This window comes from Halichoerus grypus, chromosome 6 (genome assembly GCF_964656455.1).
Source record: "Halichoerus grypus chromosome 6, mHalGry1.hap1.1, whole genome shotgun sequence".
NCBI lineage: Eukaryota > Metazoa > Chordata > Mammalia > Carnivora > Phocidae > Halichoerus > Halichoerus grypus.
Window position 1 is genome coordinate 100,015,682 of NC_135717.1, and position 19,513 is coordinate 100,035,194.

General features: G+C 37.4%; 1 protein-coding gene and 1 long non-coding RNA gene across 11 annotated transcripts in view; one reads left to right on the forward strand and one right to left on the reverse strand.

Moving 5' to 3' along the window:
* Positions 1–19,513, reverse strand: part of ITPR2 (inositol 1,4,5-trisphosphate receptor type 2) — a 494,379-nt gene that overhangs the window by 258,469 nt on the left and 216,397 nt on the right. For all 7 annotated transcript variants that reach the window (XM_036080194.2, XM_078075789.1, XM_078075790.1 and 4 more), the window contains 4 exons: positions 17,722–17,844; positions 16,866–17,066; positions 14,636–14,887; positions 11,683–11,808 (listed from right to left, as the gene is read on the reverse strand). In XM_036080194.2, the coding sequence (XP_035936087.2) occupies positions 11,683–11,808; positions 14,636–14,887; positions 16,866–17,066; positions 17,722–17,844 (702 nt within the window). The remainder of the gene's footprint in view (positions 1–11,682; positions 11,809–14,635; positions 14,888–16,865; positions 17,067–17,721; positions 17,845–19,513) is intronic.
* The window catches only part of LOC144382353 (uncharacterized), a 162,301-nt gene that overhangs the window by 8,057 nt on the left and 134,731 nt on the right, over positions 1–19,513 (forward strand). The window lies entirely within an intron of this gene.

Sequence of the window (19,513 nt, forward strand, 5' to 3'; positions counted from 1 at the left end):
ATTAATTAATTAAAGCTAAATATTGGATTAGGAGTTAGGACAGTGAACCAAACAAAATAAAATCCCTACTCTTACATAAGAGTTTTTATTCTAATCAAGAAAGACACGCAAAAGACAAATTAATAAATACATAATATAAGTGGAAAATAGAGCAAAAAGGATACTCTAGAGGAAAAATAAAGAAGGGCAAGCTGTACAGGGAGGAGGAGTATAGCTCCTTTTTATGCTACAGGAGGAGTGGGTATGGTGGAGGATTACTATTTTACCTAACTTGCTTGGGGAACCTCTCTGGATAAGGCAACATTTTAACAAAAAACTGAAGGAAGTGAGGAAACAGCCCTGGAGGTTTCTGGGGGAAAGAGCAAGGAAAATCTGTCTCCACCAGTAGAATATAAGTCCCTGGACCTGGGAAACTAGTCTGACTTGCTCACCACCGCACATGCAGGACCTCAGCACACAGTAGGTATAAAATCATTTGCTGAAAAACAAATATGAAACATTTCTAGACATAATTATGCCTGACATTTCTCCCCTTGCATATATGATGTCCCTTCTCTCTTCCACTCTAAAGTCACCGCTACTCTTCCAAAATGACAGATGGGATTTGAAAAGTTAAATGCTAGAGCAGCACTGTCCAATAGGACTTTCTGCAGTGATGGAAATCCGTATAAGTGATGTCAAACTTGTACTTATTGGGCACTTAAAAGGTGGCCGGTGCTACTGAGGAACTGGATTGTCCATCCGATTTATTTTACCTAATTAAAATTAAAATTTAAATGTGGCAAGCTTCTACCCTGCAGGATAGGAGAGCTCTAGTGCCAGTAACATACTTTTGATCACATAGACCAAGGAATACAAATCCTAAGGATCGTTTTTGTATTCCTTGTAGACACTAGACATGTTCCTCTAAATAGCTGAGGTGATATCACATATTTATTTTAATTTGCATCTCTTCATTCATGAGGCCAAAACTTCCAAACATTTGCTTTTTAAACATCTCCTTTTTAAAAGGTGAGTCATCGGTTCATACACTCAGTTGGCTTTCTTAGAATTCTAAACTCATTTTTTAAAAAGATAATATTTTTCTTAATATCAATATATATTAATTGTAGGAACCCTGAAAAAAATACAGAAAATCACAAAATAGAAAACAAAAATTATCTTTAATACAAAAATCCAAATAAAACCATGGTTATCCTCTTAGAATCCTTTCTTCTAATCTTTGTGCTCTACCATGTGTATTTTATGTAACTGAAATTATTCTAGATAACCAGTTTTGTCTTCTCCTTTTTATACTCATCACTCAACCATTAGTACTTCCCACATTATTAAAAATCCTCAAGAAATAATCTCAATGACTCTATAACATCAATCTTATAGATATATCATAATTTATTGAACCATTTCTCTATTATTAAATTTTGAAACTATTTCTTACTGTATATTATTATAACAGCATGTTGAACTTCTTTGACCATAAATCCTTGATATCATTTCTAATTATTTCCTGAGGACAGATTCATGGAAAGTAAATTATTTGACACATTAAAAAGGTATGAAGGTCTCTTTTAATGTATTACCAAAATTCTTTTCAGAAAGACAGCATGAATTTACAGTCTCATCAGCAAAGTATGCGAACCATTTAATATTATCTTTTTACTTTTATCTTTTTGCCCTTACAACTTTGATAGTTAGAAACTGGATCTTATTCTTCATTGTATTTTTAAAAAATTATTAACAGTTGACTATTTTTTTCAAGGGTTTGCTTGTATTTCCTCCCCTATAAGTCATGAATGCCTGGGTCTTGACCATTTCATTATTAGATTGTTAGTGCTTTTTCTTATCTATCTATATAGATCAGTTCTTTTTTTTTTCTTTTTCAAGCATTGGGCCTTTAAAGATTTATTTATTTATTTTAGAGGGTGGGGAGCAGAAGGAGATGAAGAGAGAAACCCAAGCAGGCTCTGCACTCAGCATGGAGTCAGACATGAGGCTCGATTTTACAACCCGGAGATCATGACCTGAGCCAAAACCAAGAGTCGGAAGCTCAACCGACAGAGCCACCCAGGCGTCCCAAGTTCTTTATGTAAAGATTATTTAAGTCTTTTTAGAAATATTAGTAACTTTTTTCTATTTTGATTTTTTTATTGCTATGTGTGATGTTTTATGTACTTAAATTTGAAATTTTCAAAAAATGAAACGTCTATTATTTTCCTTAGCTATTCTCATTCACTACTTTTATGCTTAAAAAGAACCTTCTCATCCAAAGACAGATAAATAGCCACCTACATTTCCATCCATTTTTATTGTTCCACATTTATTTCTAAAATCTTAATCTAATTGCAATTTACGCTATTATATGATTTAGGTTAAGAACTGAGTTCATTTCACCCCAAATAGCCAGTGTCCTCAAATGGCATTTTGATTTAGTTCAAATCAACAATTTTTGTTGAATGTCTATTCCATGCCAAGAATGTTCTATGTACCTGGGATCTATCGATGAATAAAATATACAAGAATCACTACCCTAATGGAGCTTATATTATCACTTTAATGTTACCAGGAGTAAGCAAACTACAGCCCATGGGGCAAATCTAGCTATAGCCACTTGTTTACATATTGTCAATGGCTCCTTTCCCTTTAGTAATTGCTATAACCGTAATAATAGTGGCCTGAAAAGCTAAAATATGAACTACCTTGCTTTCATGGAGAAAGTTTGCTCATCCCTGAAAATTACTAATCACTTCCTTACTAATGAGTAATAATTTCTTTATGATATATTAGTATCTACATATGTAAAAATCTGTTTATGCCTATTTATTTCATTCCATTGATATGTCCACTTAATTCGATGCTAAGACTACACTTACTTTGTTTTCAAATTGACTTCTTAAGTATTTTTCACTTCAGTAGACATTTATTTCACAAATACATATGGACTACCTACTATGTGTGAGACACTGTTCTAGGTCAGGTGTGCAGCAGTGAACCAAACAGACAAAATCCCTGCCCTCTGTTTGTTTCAGTAGGAACAAATACAAATGTATATAAAAATGTCACATGGGGATAAGTTCTATGAAGAAAAATGAAGCAAGCGAAGGGGTGGGGGGCAGAAGGAAAAAGCTGCTACACACAGGGTGGTAAGTGAAGGCCTCTTTGAAGACTTTTAAGCAGGAACATGAAAGAAGTCTTGAGGATACCTGGAGGACCAGTGCATCCCAGGCAGATGCAAAGGTGCTTAGATGGGAGTGTGTTTGACATATTTGAGGAGCAGCAAGGTGGTCATTAGATGGAACAGAGACCTGTTAGGGGAAATTAAGTGGACATGGAGGAGGGGAGGGGTGATCAGGGGAGAGGCCAAATCATGCAGATGTTTTACTTCAGGAGGAATTTAAGCAGAAGAGAACTGAGCCAACATTCTTCTTCCTATTCTTTTGAATCATGACAGCTACTGTATAGATGAAGAATAGAGAATAGATGAAGAAGGGGGGCAAGTGTGAAAGTAGGGAAACAGGCTATGAGGCTACTGCAATGATCCAGATGAGAGCTAATGGCAACTTGGAGCAGGTGGTAGTGATGGAAGTCTTCAGAAGTAGTCAGATTTTTAATATTTTAAGGCTAAACTTTGTAGAATTTGCTTAAGGAATGGATTTAAAGTGTAAGGAAACAAAGTTTATAGATAACACCAAGACTTTTTGCTAGAATGCCTAGATTGAATAATGGAATTGTCATTTACTGAGATGCCAGAGACTTGAGAAGGAATTCATTTTTAGTGGGATATAGGAGTAAATGGGGAGCTTGAAGTTAGATAGCCAAGTGGTGATGTCCTACAGGCAGTTAGATATGTGAGACTGGATATCAGGAGAAGGATCCAAGCTTCAATCAGTCTGGTATTAAAGACAGGAGAGTATTGAGATCAGCAAGCAAGCAATTGTAGACAGAGGGGAGTGAGTCTAAGATTGAGTCTGACACATTCCAATACTGAGAATCTAGAAAGATTTGGAGGAAAGAGCAAAGAAACGTAAGAAAGGGTGAGCAATGAGGAGGGAGGCAAGCAGAATGGAAATGATATCCTGGGGACCAAGTGAGAAGTGTTTCAGGAAGGAATTAACGAACTAAGACAAATGCTGTTAATGATTTAAAGAGCTGAAAGTAGGATGCAGCATAGGGATCAACAACCATCAATCAAGAATAGCCAAACAAGTATTCATTACACGTGGACACCACCACTATAACTTGGCCCGAAAGTTGAAGAGAAAAATAGAATTACAATTGAGGGAAAGGGGCCACACGAAGGATAAGGTTTATAGAGTACCTTATACTATTCACTTGCCCGCAATGCTAGCTAATATAAAAAGAACCCTTTAAAATAAGACATTTCAAAGGCTCATTCAACTTAAGAAAGTCAAGGAAACTCTAGAATCAAATCATCAACCAAAGATAATTTCAATTCCATCAAATTAAAGAACTTAGAAAGTGTGGCTCAAAGTACATATAAATTTTACTTTTACTCCTACTTCCAACCTATTTGGTAAGCTATGTAAAGGGAGAGAATGGCTCAATCAAGTGATCTATTTGAAAATAAAATACTCTGAGTTATCCAGCTAAGTAGTGATTGATGGGGCAATGACATGACACTGCGTTAGGTGCACCTCTAGATTATTTCTTGGTCTAATTTCATTCTGCCAATACATCGCTTAGAGTACCATTGGTCATTAGAGAATCTTGAAATTGGAAACTTCTTCAAAAGAAAAAATATAGTCTGGAGCTAACATTGACCACAGTCCACCCCCCATTCAGGTGCTTTCTAATGACTCAAATCCCTTGACTTTGAAACAACAATCAGTTACAAAGGCAAAGAAAACATTTCTGCCACACAAACACCAATTTTAGCCACATGGAACACAGAGGAACAACTTTTCATGAGTCTAATATCTTTGCTGCCTGCCTAAATCTGGTGTATTTACAGAACACGGATACTGTCTGTCAGGGAATCAGAATGGAATTAAGTGTGTGAAACCTAGCACCAGTTTATTAAAAACAGTCTTTCAGGAAGATTTTCTTATATGGGTCTTAGCAAGATAAAAGATGAGGGGCTACAAACAGGAATAAGAAAGATACTAATTAAGACTCTTTAGAGAGTTTTACCCAAGAGCAAACAAAAAAGAACCTGGTAGAAATGACTCCAGAGCAACATGAAGAGAAAGGTGGAAGGTGGTATGAATGCCACTACATATTAATATTTCTTTTGCCTTTTAGGTAATACTGTTCTCCAAACTTCTACTAAAATAATCATCTGCCTTGTGCTGGCCGGACCCCACCTGAAACTCTGGGTTCCACCCCAAATGCCATACTTTTACATTGATTGATTTAAGAATGTTGAACCACCCTTGCATCCCAGGGATAAATCCCACTTGGTCGTGGAGGATGATCCTTTTAATGTACTGTTGGATCCTATTAGCTAGGATTTTGTTGAGAATTTTGGCATCCATATTCATCAGGGATATTGGTCTGAAATTCTCCTTTTTGATGGGGTCTTTGCCTGGTTTGGGGATCAAGGTAATGCTGGCCTCATAGAATGAGTCTGGAAGCTTTCCTTCTGTTTCTATTTTTTGAAACAGCTTCAGTAGAATAGGTATTATTTCTTCTTTGAATGTTTCGTAGAATTCCCCAGGGAATCTGTCAGGCCCTGGACTCTTGTTTTTTGGGAGGTTTTTGATCACTGCTTCAATCTCGTTACTGTTTATTGGTCTATTCAAGTTGTCTATTCCTGTTTCAGTCTTGGTAGTTTATAGGTTTCCCCGGAAGGCATCCATTTCTTCCAGGTTGCTTAATTTATTGACATATAGTTGTTGATAATAATTTCTAATAATTGTTTCTATTTCCTTGGTGTTAGTCATGATCTCTCACCTTTCATTCACTAATTTTATTAATTTTGGATCTTTCTCTTTTTTTTTTGGATAAGTCTGGCCAGAGGTTTATAGATCTTATTCATTCTTTCAAAGAACCAGCTTCTAGTTTCGATGATCTTCTCTACTGTATTTCTGGTTTCTAATTCACTGATCTCTGCTCTAATCTTAATTATTTCTCTTTTAATATGTGGCTTAAGCATCGTTTGTTGTTTTTTTCTCCATTTCTTTAAGGTTTAAAGATAGTTGGTGAATTCAGGATTTTTCTATTTTTTTGAGTGAGGCTTGGATGGCTATGTATTTCCGCCTTAGGACGGCCTTTGTAGTATCCCATAGGTTTTAGACCAATGTGGTTTCATTCTCATTGGTTTCCATGAATTGTTTAAGTTCTTCTTTGATTTCCTGGTTGACCCAATCAATCAATGTGATAGAACACATTAATAAGAGGAGAGAGAAGAACCATATGGTCCTCTCAATTGATGCAGAAAAAGCATTTGACAAAATATAGCATCCTTTCCTGATTAAAACTCTTCAGAATGTAGGGATAGAGAGAACATTCCTCAATTTCATAAAATCCATCTATGAAAAACCCACAGCGAATATCATCCTCAATGGAGAAAAGCTGAGAGCTTTCCCTTAAGATCAGGAACACAAGGATGCCCACTCTCACCACTGTTGTTCAGCATAGTAATAGAAGTCCTAGCAACAGCAATCAGACAACAAAAAGAAATAGGAGGTATTCAAATGGGCAAAGAAGAAGTCAAACTCTCTGTCTTCGCAGATGACATGATACTTTATGTGGAAAACCCAAAAGACTTCACCCCCAAATTACTAGAACTCATCCAGCAATTCAGTAATGTGGCAGGATACAAAATCAATGCACAGAAATCAGTTGCTTTCTTATACACTAACAATGCAACTGTAGAAAGAGAAATTAGAGAATCGATTCCATTTATAATAGCACCAAAAACCATAAGACACCTTGGAATAAACCTAACCAAAGAGGTAAAGGATCTATACTCTAGGAACTACAGAACACTCATGAAAGAAATTGATGAAGACACAAAAAGATGGAAAAACATTCCATGCTCATGGATCAGAAAAATAAACATTGTTAAAATGTCTATGCTGCCCAGGGCAATCTATACCTTCAACGCCATCCTGATCAAAATTCCAATGGCATTTTTCAAAGTGCTGGAACAAGCAATCCTAAAATTTGTATGGAATCAGAAAAGACCCCGAATCGCCAAGGAAATGTTGAAAAAGAAAAACAAAGCTGGGGGCATCATGTTGCCTGATTTCAAGTTATATTACAAAGCCCTGATCACCAAGACAGCATGGTACTGGCATAAAAACAGACATATAGATCAATGGAACAGAATAGAGAGCCCAGATATGAACCCTCAACTCTACGGTCAAATAATCTTTGACAAAGCAGGAAAAAATATGCAGTGGAAAAAAGACAGTCTCTTCAATAAATGGTGCTGGGAAAATTGGACAGCTATACAAAGAAGAATGAAACTCGACCATTCTCTTACACCATACACAAAGATAAACTCAAAATGTATGAAAGACCTCAATATGAGACAGGAATCCATCAAAATCCTAGAGAAGAACATAGGCAGTAACCTCTTTGACATCAGCCACAGCAACTTCTTTCAAGACACGTCCCCAAAGGCAAGGGAAACAAAAGCAAAAATGAACTTTTGGGACATCATCAAGATAAAAAGCTTCTGCACAGCAAAGGAACAGTCAAGAAAACAAAGAGGCAACCCACGGAATGGGAGATTTTTACAAATGATACTACAGATAAAGGGCTGATACCCAAGATCTATAAAGAACTTCTCAAACTCAACACCCAAAAAACAAATAATCAAGTCAAAAAGTGGGCAGAAGACATGAACAGACACTTCTCCAAAGAAGACATACAAATGGCTAACAGACACATGAAAAAATGTTCATCATCATTAGCCATCAGAGAAATTCAAATCAAAACCACATTGAGATACCACCTTACACTAGTTAGAATGGCAAAAACTGACAAAGTAAAGAAACAACAAATGTTGGAGAGGTTGTCGAGAAAGGGGAACCCTCTTACACTGTTGGTGGGAATGCAAGTTAGTACAGCCACTTTGGAAAACAGTGTGGAGGTTCCTCAAAAAATTAAAAATAGAGCTACCCTATGTACCCAGCAATTGCCCTACTTGGGGACACAGGACGTCGTGAAAAGAAGGGCCATATGCACCCCAATGTTCACAGCAGCAATGTCCGCAATAGCCAAACTGTGGAAAGAGTCGAGATGTCCATTGACGGATGAATGGATAAAGAAGATGTGGTTCATATATACAGTGGAAAATTACTCAGCCATCAGAAAGGATGCATACCCAAATGCCATACTTTTAAAACACTGATATATTAGAGAGAACCCAAAAGTATATTGAAAACAGGAAGGAGCCCAGAACAAATTTGAGAAGCTGTTATGGAAAAAGCACCGGGTTAGGCTCCAGCAGATTTCCCAGCTCTGCTTCTAGCTAGGCAAGTCACCCTATGCTAGCAAATTAATCTCTCTGGAACTGAGGGGCAAAATTATGAGGTCAACCTCGATGGTCTTAAGTTCTTTAAATTGTATGACTTTATTTGAAAGTAGATCACCAGCAAGGAGAATATATTGCTTATGGTAAATACCTACACATCTTTGCTGAACTGAATCATTCTATGTTGCTACAGAAGGAAGAAATAGGCAAAAATTATAATACATAACAATTTGGCTCAATATTAAGAGCTTTTCACAATTAAAGTTATGTAATAATGAAACCAGTTGTCTCAAAAAAATAGTGAGATCACTCTTACTGGAAATATACAGGCAGGTGCTGAAGAGTGTGAGCTATCATGACTGCCAGCCTCTTCCAACCCTAAGATCCTATGATTCTTTAGGTCCAATTTGCCACATACCTTTCCTCCAGGTTACCTCCACCATTTCTCACTGATGTAAATCAGCTGCTCCAGGACTTCATCACTTCGTGGGAACATCTCCATTTAGCCCATCTCTATGTCAAGTCATTGCTCTGCAATTCCAGTTTCCCAGACATGGTTTCTAGCTCTTGCCTGTACCGGCTTTCTCCTTTTGGTTATCTTCAACATTATTATTTGGTATAGGTATGGAGGAAGCTTGTTGAAATTGCTTTAAAGGCTACATATAACCTTGTAATAATACCAGTGATGTTACCATGATGTGGATGAAATAGATGATGTTACCAGCTCTCTGATTAAGTGCCACTCATGTGCTAAGAGCTTTATATGCATTATCTCATTGAAGCCTCCTGGCAACCCTAGGAGGAATGTGTATCCATTTTACAAATAAGGAAACTGAGTCAGAGTGGTAAGTACTTTGCTCAAGGTAACTGACCTAGGAAGCGGCAGAATCTGGACTTGAACGCTGGTCTGGCTAATGCCTCTAAAGTACCTACTCTTAAACTACTATATTCTACTGCAATGGTTCCCAGAGTGTGGTCCCTGGATAAGCAGCGTCAGCATCACCTGGAAACGTGTTAAAAATGCAAGGATTCACATCTACTGAATCAGAAACTCTGGGGTGGGGCTCAGCAATCTGTGCTTTAGCAAAGCCTCCAGATAATTCTGATGCTTACTGAAGTTTGAGAACTACTGATCTACTCAACTGAAAATTTGCCTAGGAAACCACATTCTACTTATTTAAACAACTTTTTGTATTTGAATTTGAGTGTGCGGTGGATCCTTAATCCCTCTTCAAGGGCAGAAAGACAAAGCCCAGTTATGGAAAAGCCAGGTTTCCTGTGCCTTCCCTGAAATAGGAAGGGTGACTCTTTGTCATTCTTGGTGAGGGGATAAGAGAGCCGTTGTTTTAAAATACAAATAAGATATAAATAAGAGGGAAACCAGAAGGAAAGGAAAAAAAATGCTTTTTACAGTATAGCTAAGCCACTGTGGTTAGACATAATGAATGAGTAGACTAAAAAGATCTCAAAATTCCCTTCAAGCCTTTATATAATAAACAACATTAAATGTTTACTTAATCAAAAGTAGTTAAAATAAAAAATCCTTCCTAGCAGGCATGCTTTTTTTGCAAAAAAGAATACCTACGTCTTAGCTTTATAAATACATCAACGGCAAGGGTGCTTCCAAGGTGGCAGAACCAATGGCAGTTACCAACAGCTTTCTTTGTTTTAAAAAATAAAACTCCTTTTAGCTTTGCAGCTCATGCTGCCTAGAATGTGACCTTGGTCTTTTCAAGCTTATCTTTAGTCCGTAGCACTGTGCAACTCTGCAAATCAGTCTATAATCTCTTTAATATCTTCCTGCACGTGCAATTTTAAAGCTCAGTCATCGGCATATAACCCGTCCTTTACTTCAAGGTCTCTAGAGATCCTTGTAGCCCATCGGATACAAGGGCTTTCACAAGGACATGGGGGTCAATATGAGTGGTATGAAAATCGTGTGTAAAACAAGATTATTTCTCCACAGGTACTGGTTTGCCTGCAAAAGGTAATGAGTGGCTTTTCATTCTATAGAAATGACGTAAACTAGGAACTGCCTTACTCCACTCACGCTACACCACATTGAAGGTAAAATAAGCACATTTCACCTGCAAAGCCCTGATGTCTGAGTCTGAGTCGATGTTTTATTATATCCCCCTTGTCTTCCTTCCTTCCAGAAAGTGTTGTAGGGAGCCAGTTAGCTAGTGGATAACCGTCAACATCCATTCTTATAAGACAGTAGAAATATGGACCTCACTAACTCTCCTCTCCTCCAAATACATCTAAAGAAGGCCTGTGTAAAGCTACCAGCACTCAGGAATGTAGAGAGTCAAAAAAACTGGGACAGCCCACCATAAGTCATCACAGGTCTAAGGATTATCTATACACTATCTTCCACTGGTGAAACTCTTATTTGAACATTATATCCCATCACTTCAAAGAGAAAACTAAAGATCAAAAAACCCAAAATAATAGACCCTCTATGTTATGACAATTCAACATGCCAATAAAAGGCGGGGGGGGGGGGGGGCGGGGAGCTGAAGATATACTAACTAAAATTAAGCGCTATCTATAAAGAAGATTCCTTCCTTCCTTTCTTCATTCATTCATTCACTCAATTTTACTCAAAAACATATGCTGGACAATATCTAGAAAATGCCAACCGGCTCCACATGTCCTCTCCAATTCCCGCAAAAGGCCAAACAGGAGGAAATGGACTCAGTAAAAAGCAAGACCTATATTGACTGACGAGTCAAACCAGATGATTCAATTACTGGAGCGCTCTCCCAAAGAAAACTCTGAATAGGCAACACTGAGCAATGCTAAGCCCTGGGTAGTCTGGTCAAGTACCGATCTGTCTGAAAGCAGCGCTCAAGGCCTCCTGAGATCTCTTCCATCTATAGTTTGTAATTGCATCCATGATAAGAGGCTGAACACAAACTGACCTCTGCCAATGTCTTCCCCAACCCATATAAAAAGGCCCCTAAAATTCCACTTAATAACAAATCAATATAGCCAGTGGTAAAAGTAGAAATGGACACTTTGTTTCTATACACAGTATACTGGGTATTTTGTGTATAGGAACTCATTAAATCTCACTCACAATCTTGTGAAATCTTTTTGAATGTAATGGATTACATCCAAAGTTGGAGGGTTTAATTCCAAATTTTCATCCAGACCCTTGATCCTGTTTAGTCGAAACATGTATCAACAACCTAACTAAATATGAAGTAGTGTTTAATGGTGAAAGTGTAACTCACCCTTGCCATGTCCACCAAGAAGTTCTCAAATAATTTCCAAATGTGGTTACTTGTGTAGATTTCTTTCATTTCCACTTCAGTGTCCACGTAACAGTGATTAACAAAATTCACATAAGCAATTTTAACCTGTGCAAGTTTCAAATACAAAAGAAAGTGAGCTTTCTTCATTGTTCATTTTCAAAAATCAAATATGAAAGGTTAAATAAAATCTCGGTTAGTTACTATCGTGGATTATAGCATGTTTTATGTCTACCTAGAAAGCATTCCCATTTCCCTTCTCTTACTAAAACCCTCCAGGCCCTGACCTAGTAGCCCATTCCCCTGCGCCCAGTGTTGGAATGCACAAGTACACCTGACTGAAACCAAGTCTACCCTAGTTCAGACACTGAGAGTCAAATGTGCTCCCCTTCCCTGTCTTCCTTCCTCTCCCTCTCCCTCCCCTTCTTTCTGTCTCTGTCTCTGACATTCTGTCATTCTCTCTCTTGTCTCTGTCATTCTCTCTCTCTCACTCATTACTAAAGTGGAACAAGGTAAACCCAAACTCCAAGAATCCATCTTCGGCAAGTACATGGAGGACAATTATGCTCAGAAAAAGAGAATGAGGCAAAACCACAAAGGAAAAGGGGACAATGGATGGAAAGAATTCTGACATTGTTTGAACCTCTTGATCCATCAGAACAACTATCCTTCAAATTCCCAAATACAGGATCCAATAAAATTCCCTTTTTTTAATTTAAACAGTTCAAGTTAGGTTTCTGTCATTTGCAACCAAGAGAGTTCTAATATAATGTTTAAATGTGTTGATTAAATAATACTTTAATGCCATTCAGAAATATTTAAGTTACTATTTCTGAGAAGAAACAGGCTCGCAGTTTACAAAAAAATCATATTATTTTAAAGTGTAGTACCACTCTTTCCCATATTTAACAAAATCCCTCATAAAGGACTGGGATGAGTCTCACCAACATAGAGTATTTCTAAAGTGTGTAGAACAGTAGTGTTTGTGATTCTTCTCTTTCCTTTCTTTATTTTTTTTTTTAATGAAAATGTAATGAGGGGTGTCTGAGTGGCTCAGTTGGTTAAGCATCTGACTCTGGATTTCAACTCAGGTCATGATCTCAGGGTCATGAGATCAAGCCCCGAGCCAGGCTCCGTGCTCAGCGTGGAGTCTGCTTGGGATTGTGTCTCTCCCTTTCCCTCTGTCCATCCCCCTGGCTCACATGTGTGCATGCTCTCTCTCTCTCTCTCTAAACAAATAAATAAATGAATAAATAAATAAATAATGTGATGGGTGCTATAAACCACCCCAAATGCATATACATACAAAATCATGTAGATAATTTCAAGGATTCATAGAATCCAAGTTAGACCCATAAGGAATACAGGGCCAGCTTTCATGCCCTTAGTGCTTCTCTCTCCTTGACTAAGGCCAAAAAGCAGACAGGGTGCCTGTGTCAGGAACTGATCGTAGGGCAGGGGGACATCAGAACAATTCAGTGCATTATCAGAATCATCTTGACAGCAGCTTATATTTATTCACTGTTTGCTACCCTTCAGCATTTTGTATGTAATATCTTCCTTAATTCCATCCTCCAGCCATCCTCTCGGATACATACCAGAACTGTTTCGCTTTAAAATTGTGGAAATGGAAGATCAGAAAGGTTAAGTAACCTGCTGGAATCAGTCACACAGCTAGAAGTAATGGATCCAGGATTCTGACTCATTCTTTAATTCATTTGTTCATTCATTCAAAACATATTTATTAAGTATAGACTCAGGATCAGGTAATATAATGGTAAATAGAAACAACCTAGTTGCTACTCTCATCATGCTTATAATCTTGGGCAAGGATGTGAAGGCTACAGACCTTTATTAACAACATTCAAATGTCAAATTTCAAATTGTAGACTCTTATAACTCTACTATGAGAGGCCAAGGAAGTTTTCCTTAAGGAAGTAATGCTTGAATCAAGATACGAAGGATGAAGAGGAGTGAAGTAGGTGAACATAAGGGGCCAGAGTGGTGTGGTCAGAAAGAACAGCATGTGGGAAGAAGTACTGTCAGAATCAGGACCTCAAATAAAGACAGAACCCGGGAATTTAATCACTACAGTATGCTTCCTTTCTTGGCCATCTTATTTCAAGCCAATCAAAGCATGAAGTACCCTTGCTATGAAGTGTCAATAATTCCACAAAATAATTTCACAAAAATATATTTTTAAGTCCATCACTACATAGGACTACTGGGAAGTTAGGGAAGTTAACTTAACCCTACACTTTTTTAAGTTACTATGATTTAAAATGTTTGGATTTATATCATATTCGATGCATCACACATTTATGAACTTTGCAACAATACACCACAACAGTAGAAAAGAAAGAAATTATTGCAATGTACATTCCTGGAAGCCTCATTAATCCTGTTGGCAGACAACCAGTTTTTAATGAGTTTTTTCCCTATTATCAGAGCCAAACAAGGACAGAGGGTAAAAGAATGATGTGCGAATAAAGCAAAATGCACGTCCACATTTCCAAGAATGAATTTATTCTGTAAAGCAAGGCAAACCTACAGAGTCTAATAGATGATACTACGGCACCATCCTGGCCTCTCCTATCAGTGATCGTGAATTATTTATGAAGCATCTATTGCATGCTCAAGAACATACCAGAGGTAACAAGTAAAATCTCAGTTTTATCACACTGCCATACTTAGAATTTAAGAGACTCCTATAGTAGCTTCCAGTAAACCAACAGTGGCTCTACTTTGAAAAAGTTTACCGTCTTTCATAGCTTCCTGTAGAACTAAAAAAGGAAACTTTTTATGCTCTTTTAAATTTTCCTAATTATATAGCTAAGTACAATTTCTTGACTAAATACATTATCTCATTATAAATAGTATGGGGACTTCTGACACTTATGTACTTCCGTGGCTGCTCAGCTTTTGCCAGGCTTACCTCAGGGATGCAGTCATCATGGGTCACCACCCTCACTATGTCGTCCAAGGGCAGAAGGGAATTGCACTTGATTTCGGTGTAGACATTTTTCCCCTCTGTGCATGCTGCTAGCAACTCCACCAGGGTGATGTGGTAAGCTAAGGGGCCACTCTCATCCCCTCGGTCTCTCTCTGAACACATCATATGGAGAAGGATGGGAAATGATGCTCTATCATTGTAAAATATCAGCACATCTTCACCCCCATTTATCAACTGAAATGATAATAAGAGAGTCTACATAGCAGTCCAAATGTTCATCCTTGCAGCTATTGCCAAAGGTTTGGTCTATCTGGAAACACATGCATCTCTTTCTAAAAACACAGATGATATTGCAAAAGCAGAACTATACCAAGGCAAGATGGTAAAAAGATTCTAGTCAGGTGCCAAGTGATTATTTATGAATACTATCACAAGCAAGCCAGGGAGATAGGGGAGAGCTGGATGGGGACAAGAATTAAATGGCATAGATGATAGTTAATCATTCCCCAGTGAATTATCCCCTGAAATTAAACCTGCAAAATATCTCAAGAAAGTTGCTTGCCTCTACTTCAAATGGAAGATGCCATTGCCAAGACATGAGAAATCTCCTAAGTCTAATTTTACTAAAGCAGAGTAAAATATCCCAACCCCTTCAATAGTGACGGAATAAAAAAGCATGTACTTTGAGCCAAATGCAACTTTACAAGAATCTGGAAATTCCATGTGTCGTGGGCACCAGTAGGGAATGGAGGTAAAAGCGGAGATGAGAGAAATGGAGAAAAAAAAAGACTTAAAATGAGAAAGAGAGAGAGAAACAAAGAAATGAATAAGCAGGAGCTTTTAGGATATACATTTTCCTTCCTATTTTATTTATATAATTTTAGTGGAGAATTCCAGCAGGTGGTACTTTTATTGCTCAAACTGCATAATATCTTATTGTCTACTATCAGTACCAATTTTCTAACCCCAATGGGAGATATTTGGGGGATATATTTTTTCTCTATTTTAATTAAATTGATAACAGATTTAAATCGATAAAACAACTGGCTTGCTTTGAACATTTTGTTGAAAGAGAATGTACATGTGTTAAAATATGTATTATATGTCAACACAATATAATATTACAAATACTTCTTTCCACATAAAAACACTTCCCCTAATAGGTATCATAAAATTTTGCTAATTTTTATTTGCTGCTTTCCCATTTTAATTCTTTCCTTGATGATCATAATGCAAAATCAAATTAGTTCCCACATTTCTAGGCAATGAACAACAATTACGAATGTAAATATAAATAAGGAAAAGGTAAATTTTAAAATGATCTTTAAAATGCTTAATAAAAATAATGTACATTAAAAATTCAAGGCTTTAAGCTGAACTAATTTTAAGATTTCTATGGGGCAGGAGGGACTCACATTATATCAGTATAGGAGTCCCCCTCCCCTCATTCCCAAATTGAAAGTATATAATTATGAAAATCCCCTCAATCAATATAATCTATTACATAACTGTTTGGTAGCCAGGGTTGAAAGCTGGCTTAATCCATCCAGGCCTTTAGAGAACCATTAGGTCACAGAGCAATGATTTACCCAAACGGACTCAATTTCTCCAAAGTACCACTTGGTTCCTGGTGAGTAACTTACTCATTGTATAAATCTCGCTCAATGTCAAATATCACAATGAAGAGAACAAAATAAATGAGGCACTTCAACCATCTGCATTTCTTAAATTTTCAACTTAAGCTCCCACATATCATAAATCACTGATGGATAATTGCTATTAATTAACTTAATGCCCTTAAAACCCTTCTGCAAACAGTAGCAGAGAACATGGATTCTTTCTTTCAGGAATAGAGCAAAAAAGGCAGTGGGAAAACAGAGTTACAACCATCTTTGTTACAGACTGAAAACTTAAAAATATAAAATGTGTCACTTTCATTCTCAATTATAACATCTCACAGAATTTTGCTATTTAAAGTACACAAATTCCTTAAGGATCAAAAAGAAAAATAAACTCGGAAAATTATACAATCAACTTAATGGTATGTTACTTCACCAGATTTAAACAAAATATACTTGTTGCTTAAGCCATCAGGACGAAATTATTTTCCACACCTATCCTGTGGGGGTGTTTTATACTATACTTTAACAGAAAACGCATCCTTGAGCACATTACTTATGTGAAGCTGTTAAAATGAAAACCGAGAACATACCTCTGTCATTATCATATCCTGGCATTTCTTCACATATTTACCATCTGCTTTTACAATCGTTTGCAAAAACCTCAGGTACTCCACGTGGCGGCCGTGTGTCTCGATGCAATGCACAAAGTGCTGCACAACTCTCTCGCTGATCTCATTGCAGAGGTGGTAATTGTTCATGAAGATGTGCCGCATGGTTTCTGCTTCCAGGAGCTAACCAGAGAGGAATGTACCCTTGTAATTCTAACAAGATCAATTTTCTGTTTTACAGTGCTTAGACTAATTTCCCTGCTTGTGATCAGTTTTTTATTTTATGCAAAGCCATAGTGAGTTTCCTGGGCAAGCCTTCTACGAAATGCAATGAGATCATTCACCACTAAAAGCAAACTGAGCTCACAGAGGAATTTAGTTGGAAAAAGGAGTTGATTATCATAAAGGTCAACGTGTTGGCAACAGGATTCTTGAGATTAATTATCTATTACTCAAAGTTAGTTCTTCCCTAGTATCCACTGACACACATTTTACGGAGTTACCTCTACCTTTGAGTTTTCCATATTTATCTCACTCATGGCATTGAAGTTGCTCTTGGTTCTACTAGATTTTTTCCTAATGTTAAACTATATACATATAAAGGAAGTTGTCACTTGCAGGTAAAATTCATGTAATATTTCAAGTTTCTGTGAATGTTTCCTTAATGGAAAAAAAAAAAACATATTCACTTTTAGGGAGAAAACGCTTACAAGGAAAAAAATAAGGTGGTAAAGACTAATATGGTGGTAAAGATTAATAAAATTCCATTCATCAATGCTGCTAAAATGAATCGGGGGGACACTTTACTATCAATATTAGAAGTCACTCAAATACTTACACCAGGGGTTAAAAACAAATTCAGATGTTTATGAAGGAGAACTTGGTTCTGTGGATTTCCCCGACAGAAATTCTGCAGGAATGTGTGGGCCAGATTCATCACTTCGTTCATCTTTTCATCATTCTGTAAGTGAAAGAGTAGCGATGATACAGAGAAACAAATATACCATAATACCAAATATTATGAAAAAGCATTTTCTTTCCCACATGTTCTCTTATCCTCTCTGCTACTGTGTTTTGCTCCCCTTCCTCTGTGCCCTTTCTGTTTCTACACCTCCCTACCCCTGCCGTTATCCCACTGTTACCATCAACCCCCACCGTCTTCTAGATGTTTCTCACCTTCTCTTTATTTCTCCTTCTATTACCTATTCTGCTCCACTCTCTCAACCCCTCTTTGTTTCAGTCTGTCTCTCTTTCTCCCCAACCTCTCTGCCTATCCACTACATTCTCCCATCTGCCCACAGCTGCATCTTCCTCCCCCACCTCTGTGCCCACAGCCTCTTTGCCCAGAGCTCGTCTGTCCTGCCTTCCTCTCTCTCTGGCCCTTCACTCTCTCTGTTCCCTCCCTTCTCTGCTTCACTCCCATCCTTCTCATCCTTCCCTTCTGTGGGACTTGCTCTCTTTCCCAATATTTTCATGTATCTGAATCTTCCTGTTTCTTGTTTTCTCCTCTTTCCCTACGTTCTAGATCCTCCTCCTCCTCAAACTCTTCCCTTCCTGCTGCTTTTCCCAGCATCCGTCATCCCTCATCCTCTTGCTTTGTCCCTAGTCCCTTTCTTCTCTCCATTCACTGTTCCTCTATTCCCTGCCCCCGCCCCGGTAAATTTCTCTTTCTCTCTCTATATATATTTCTGACCTCATCTCGACTCTATCCTCCCCTCAACCCTGGCCTTTTGCTATTTATTTTTTTATTTTATTTTATTATGTTCAATTAGCCAACATATAGTACATCATTAGTTTTTGATGTAGTGTTCCATGATTCATTAGTTGCATATAACACCCAGTGCTCACCACCACATGTGCATTCCTTAATACCCATCCTTTTGCTATTTATATTGTCTATTTCCACCTCTTTGTTTTCCTTTTCCTCTTTGCTTTCTGATCTCCTCTATTCCCCAATCTTTTTGGGTCCCCCTCTTTCTGAACACATGTACTCGTAAGTTGCTTTCCGTATACACTGTCATTTTCCCAAATCCCATAACACTATGGAGATAGCACTGAAACCACCTAAATTCTTTCTGAGTAGTTGATTATCCAATTTGTCATGTAGATAGTGTCAGAGATACAAAATGGACTCATGTTTTTAGTAGTAGTTTTAATAAATAATTTAATGTTTTCTGTTTTTTCTAAGAGTCTATAGCTTACGCCATCTATAACTAAACAAACAGCCCAAGATCATTAATAGGCCCATTTCCTCATATTTAAAATAGGGATGATTTAACTAGAAGAGTAAATGAGACCAAAAACTTCATTCCTGACTTAAAAATAGAAAATTTTAATTCAAAATCTACTAACACTTTCCTCTACTTGTGTAATGCAGGGATAGTTGAAAGACATCAATGAGACTTCAGCCACAGGAATACCCAGTCCCCACTGAAAGCTAGCCAACACAGAAGAACACCAGGCCCAATTCCACTGTATTTGACATTTCTTTGAAACTCTCCTCTTACTCTTTTTTTTGTTTCTGCACCACCCAGTTATTAAAACTGAGCAAATCTATAAACATAATGTAGTAGTAAAATACTGAATGCTAAGTTATATTACTAGAAGAAGGGACTTGGTCACGTGTCCAA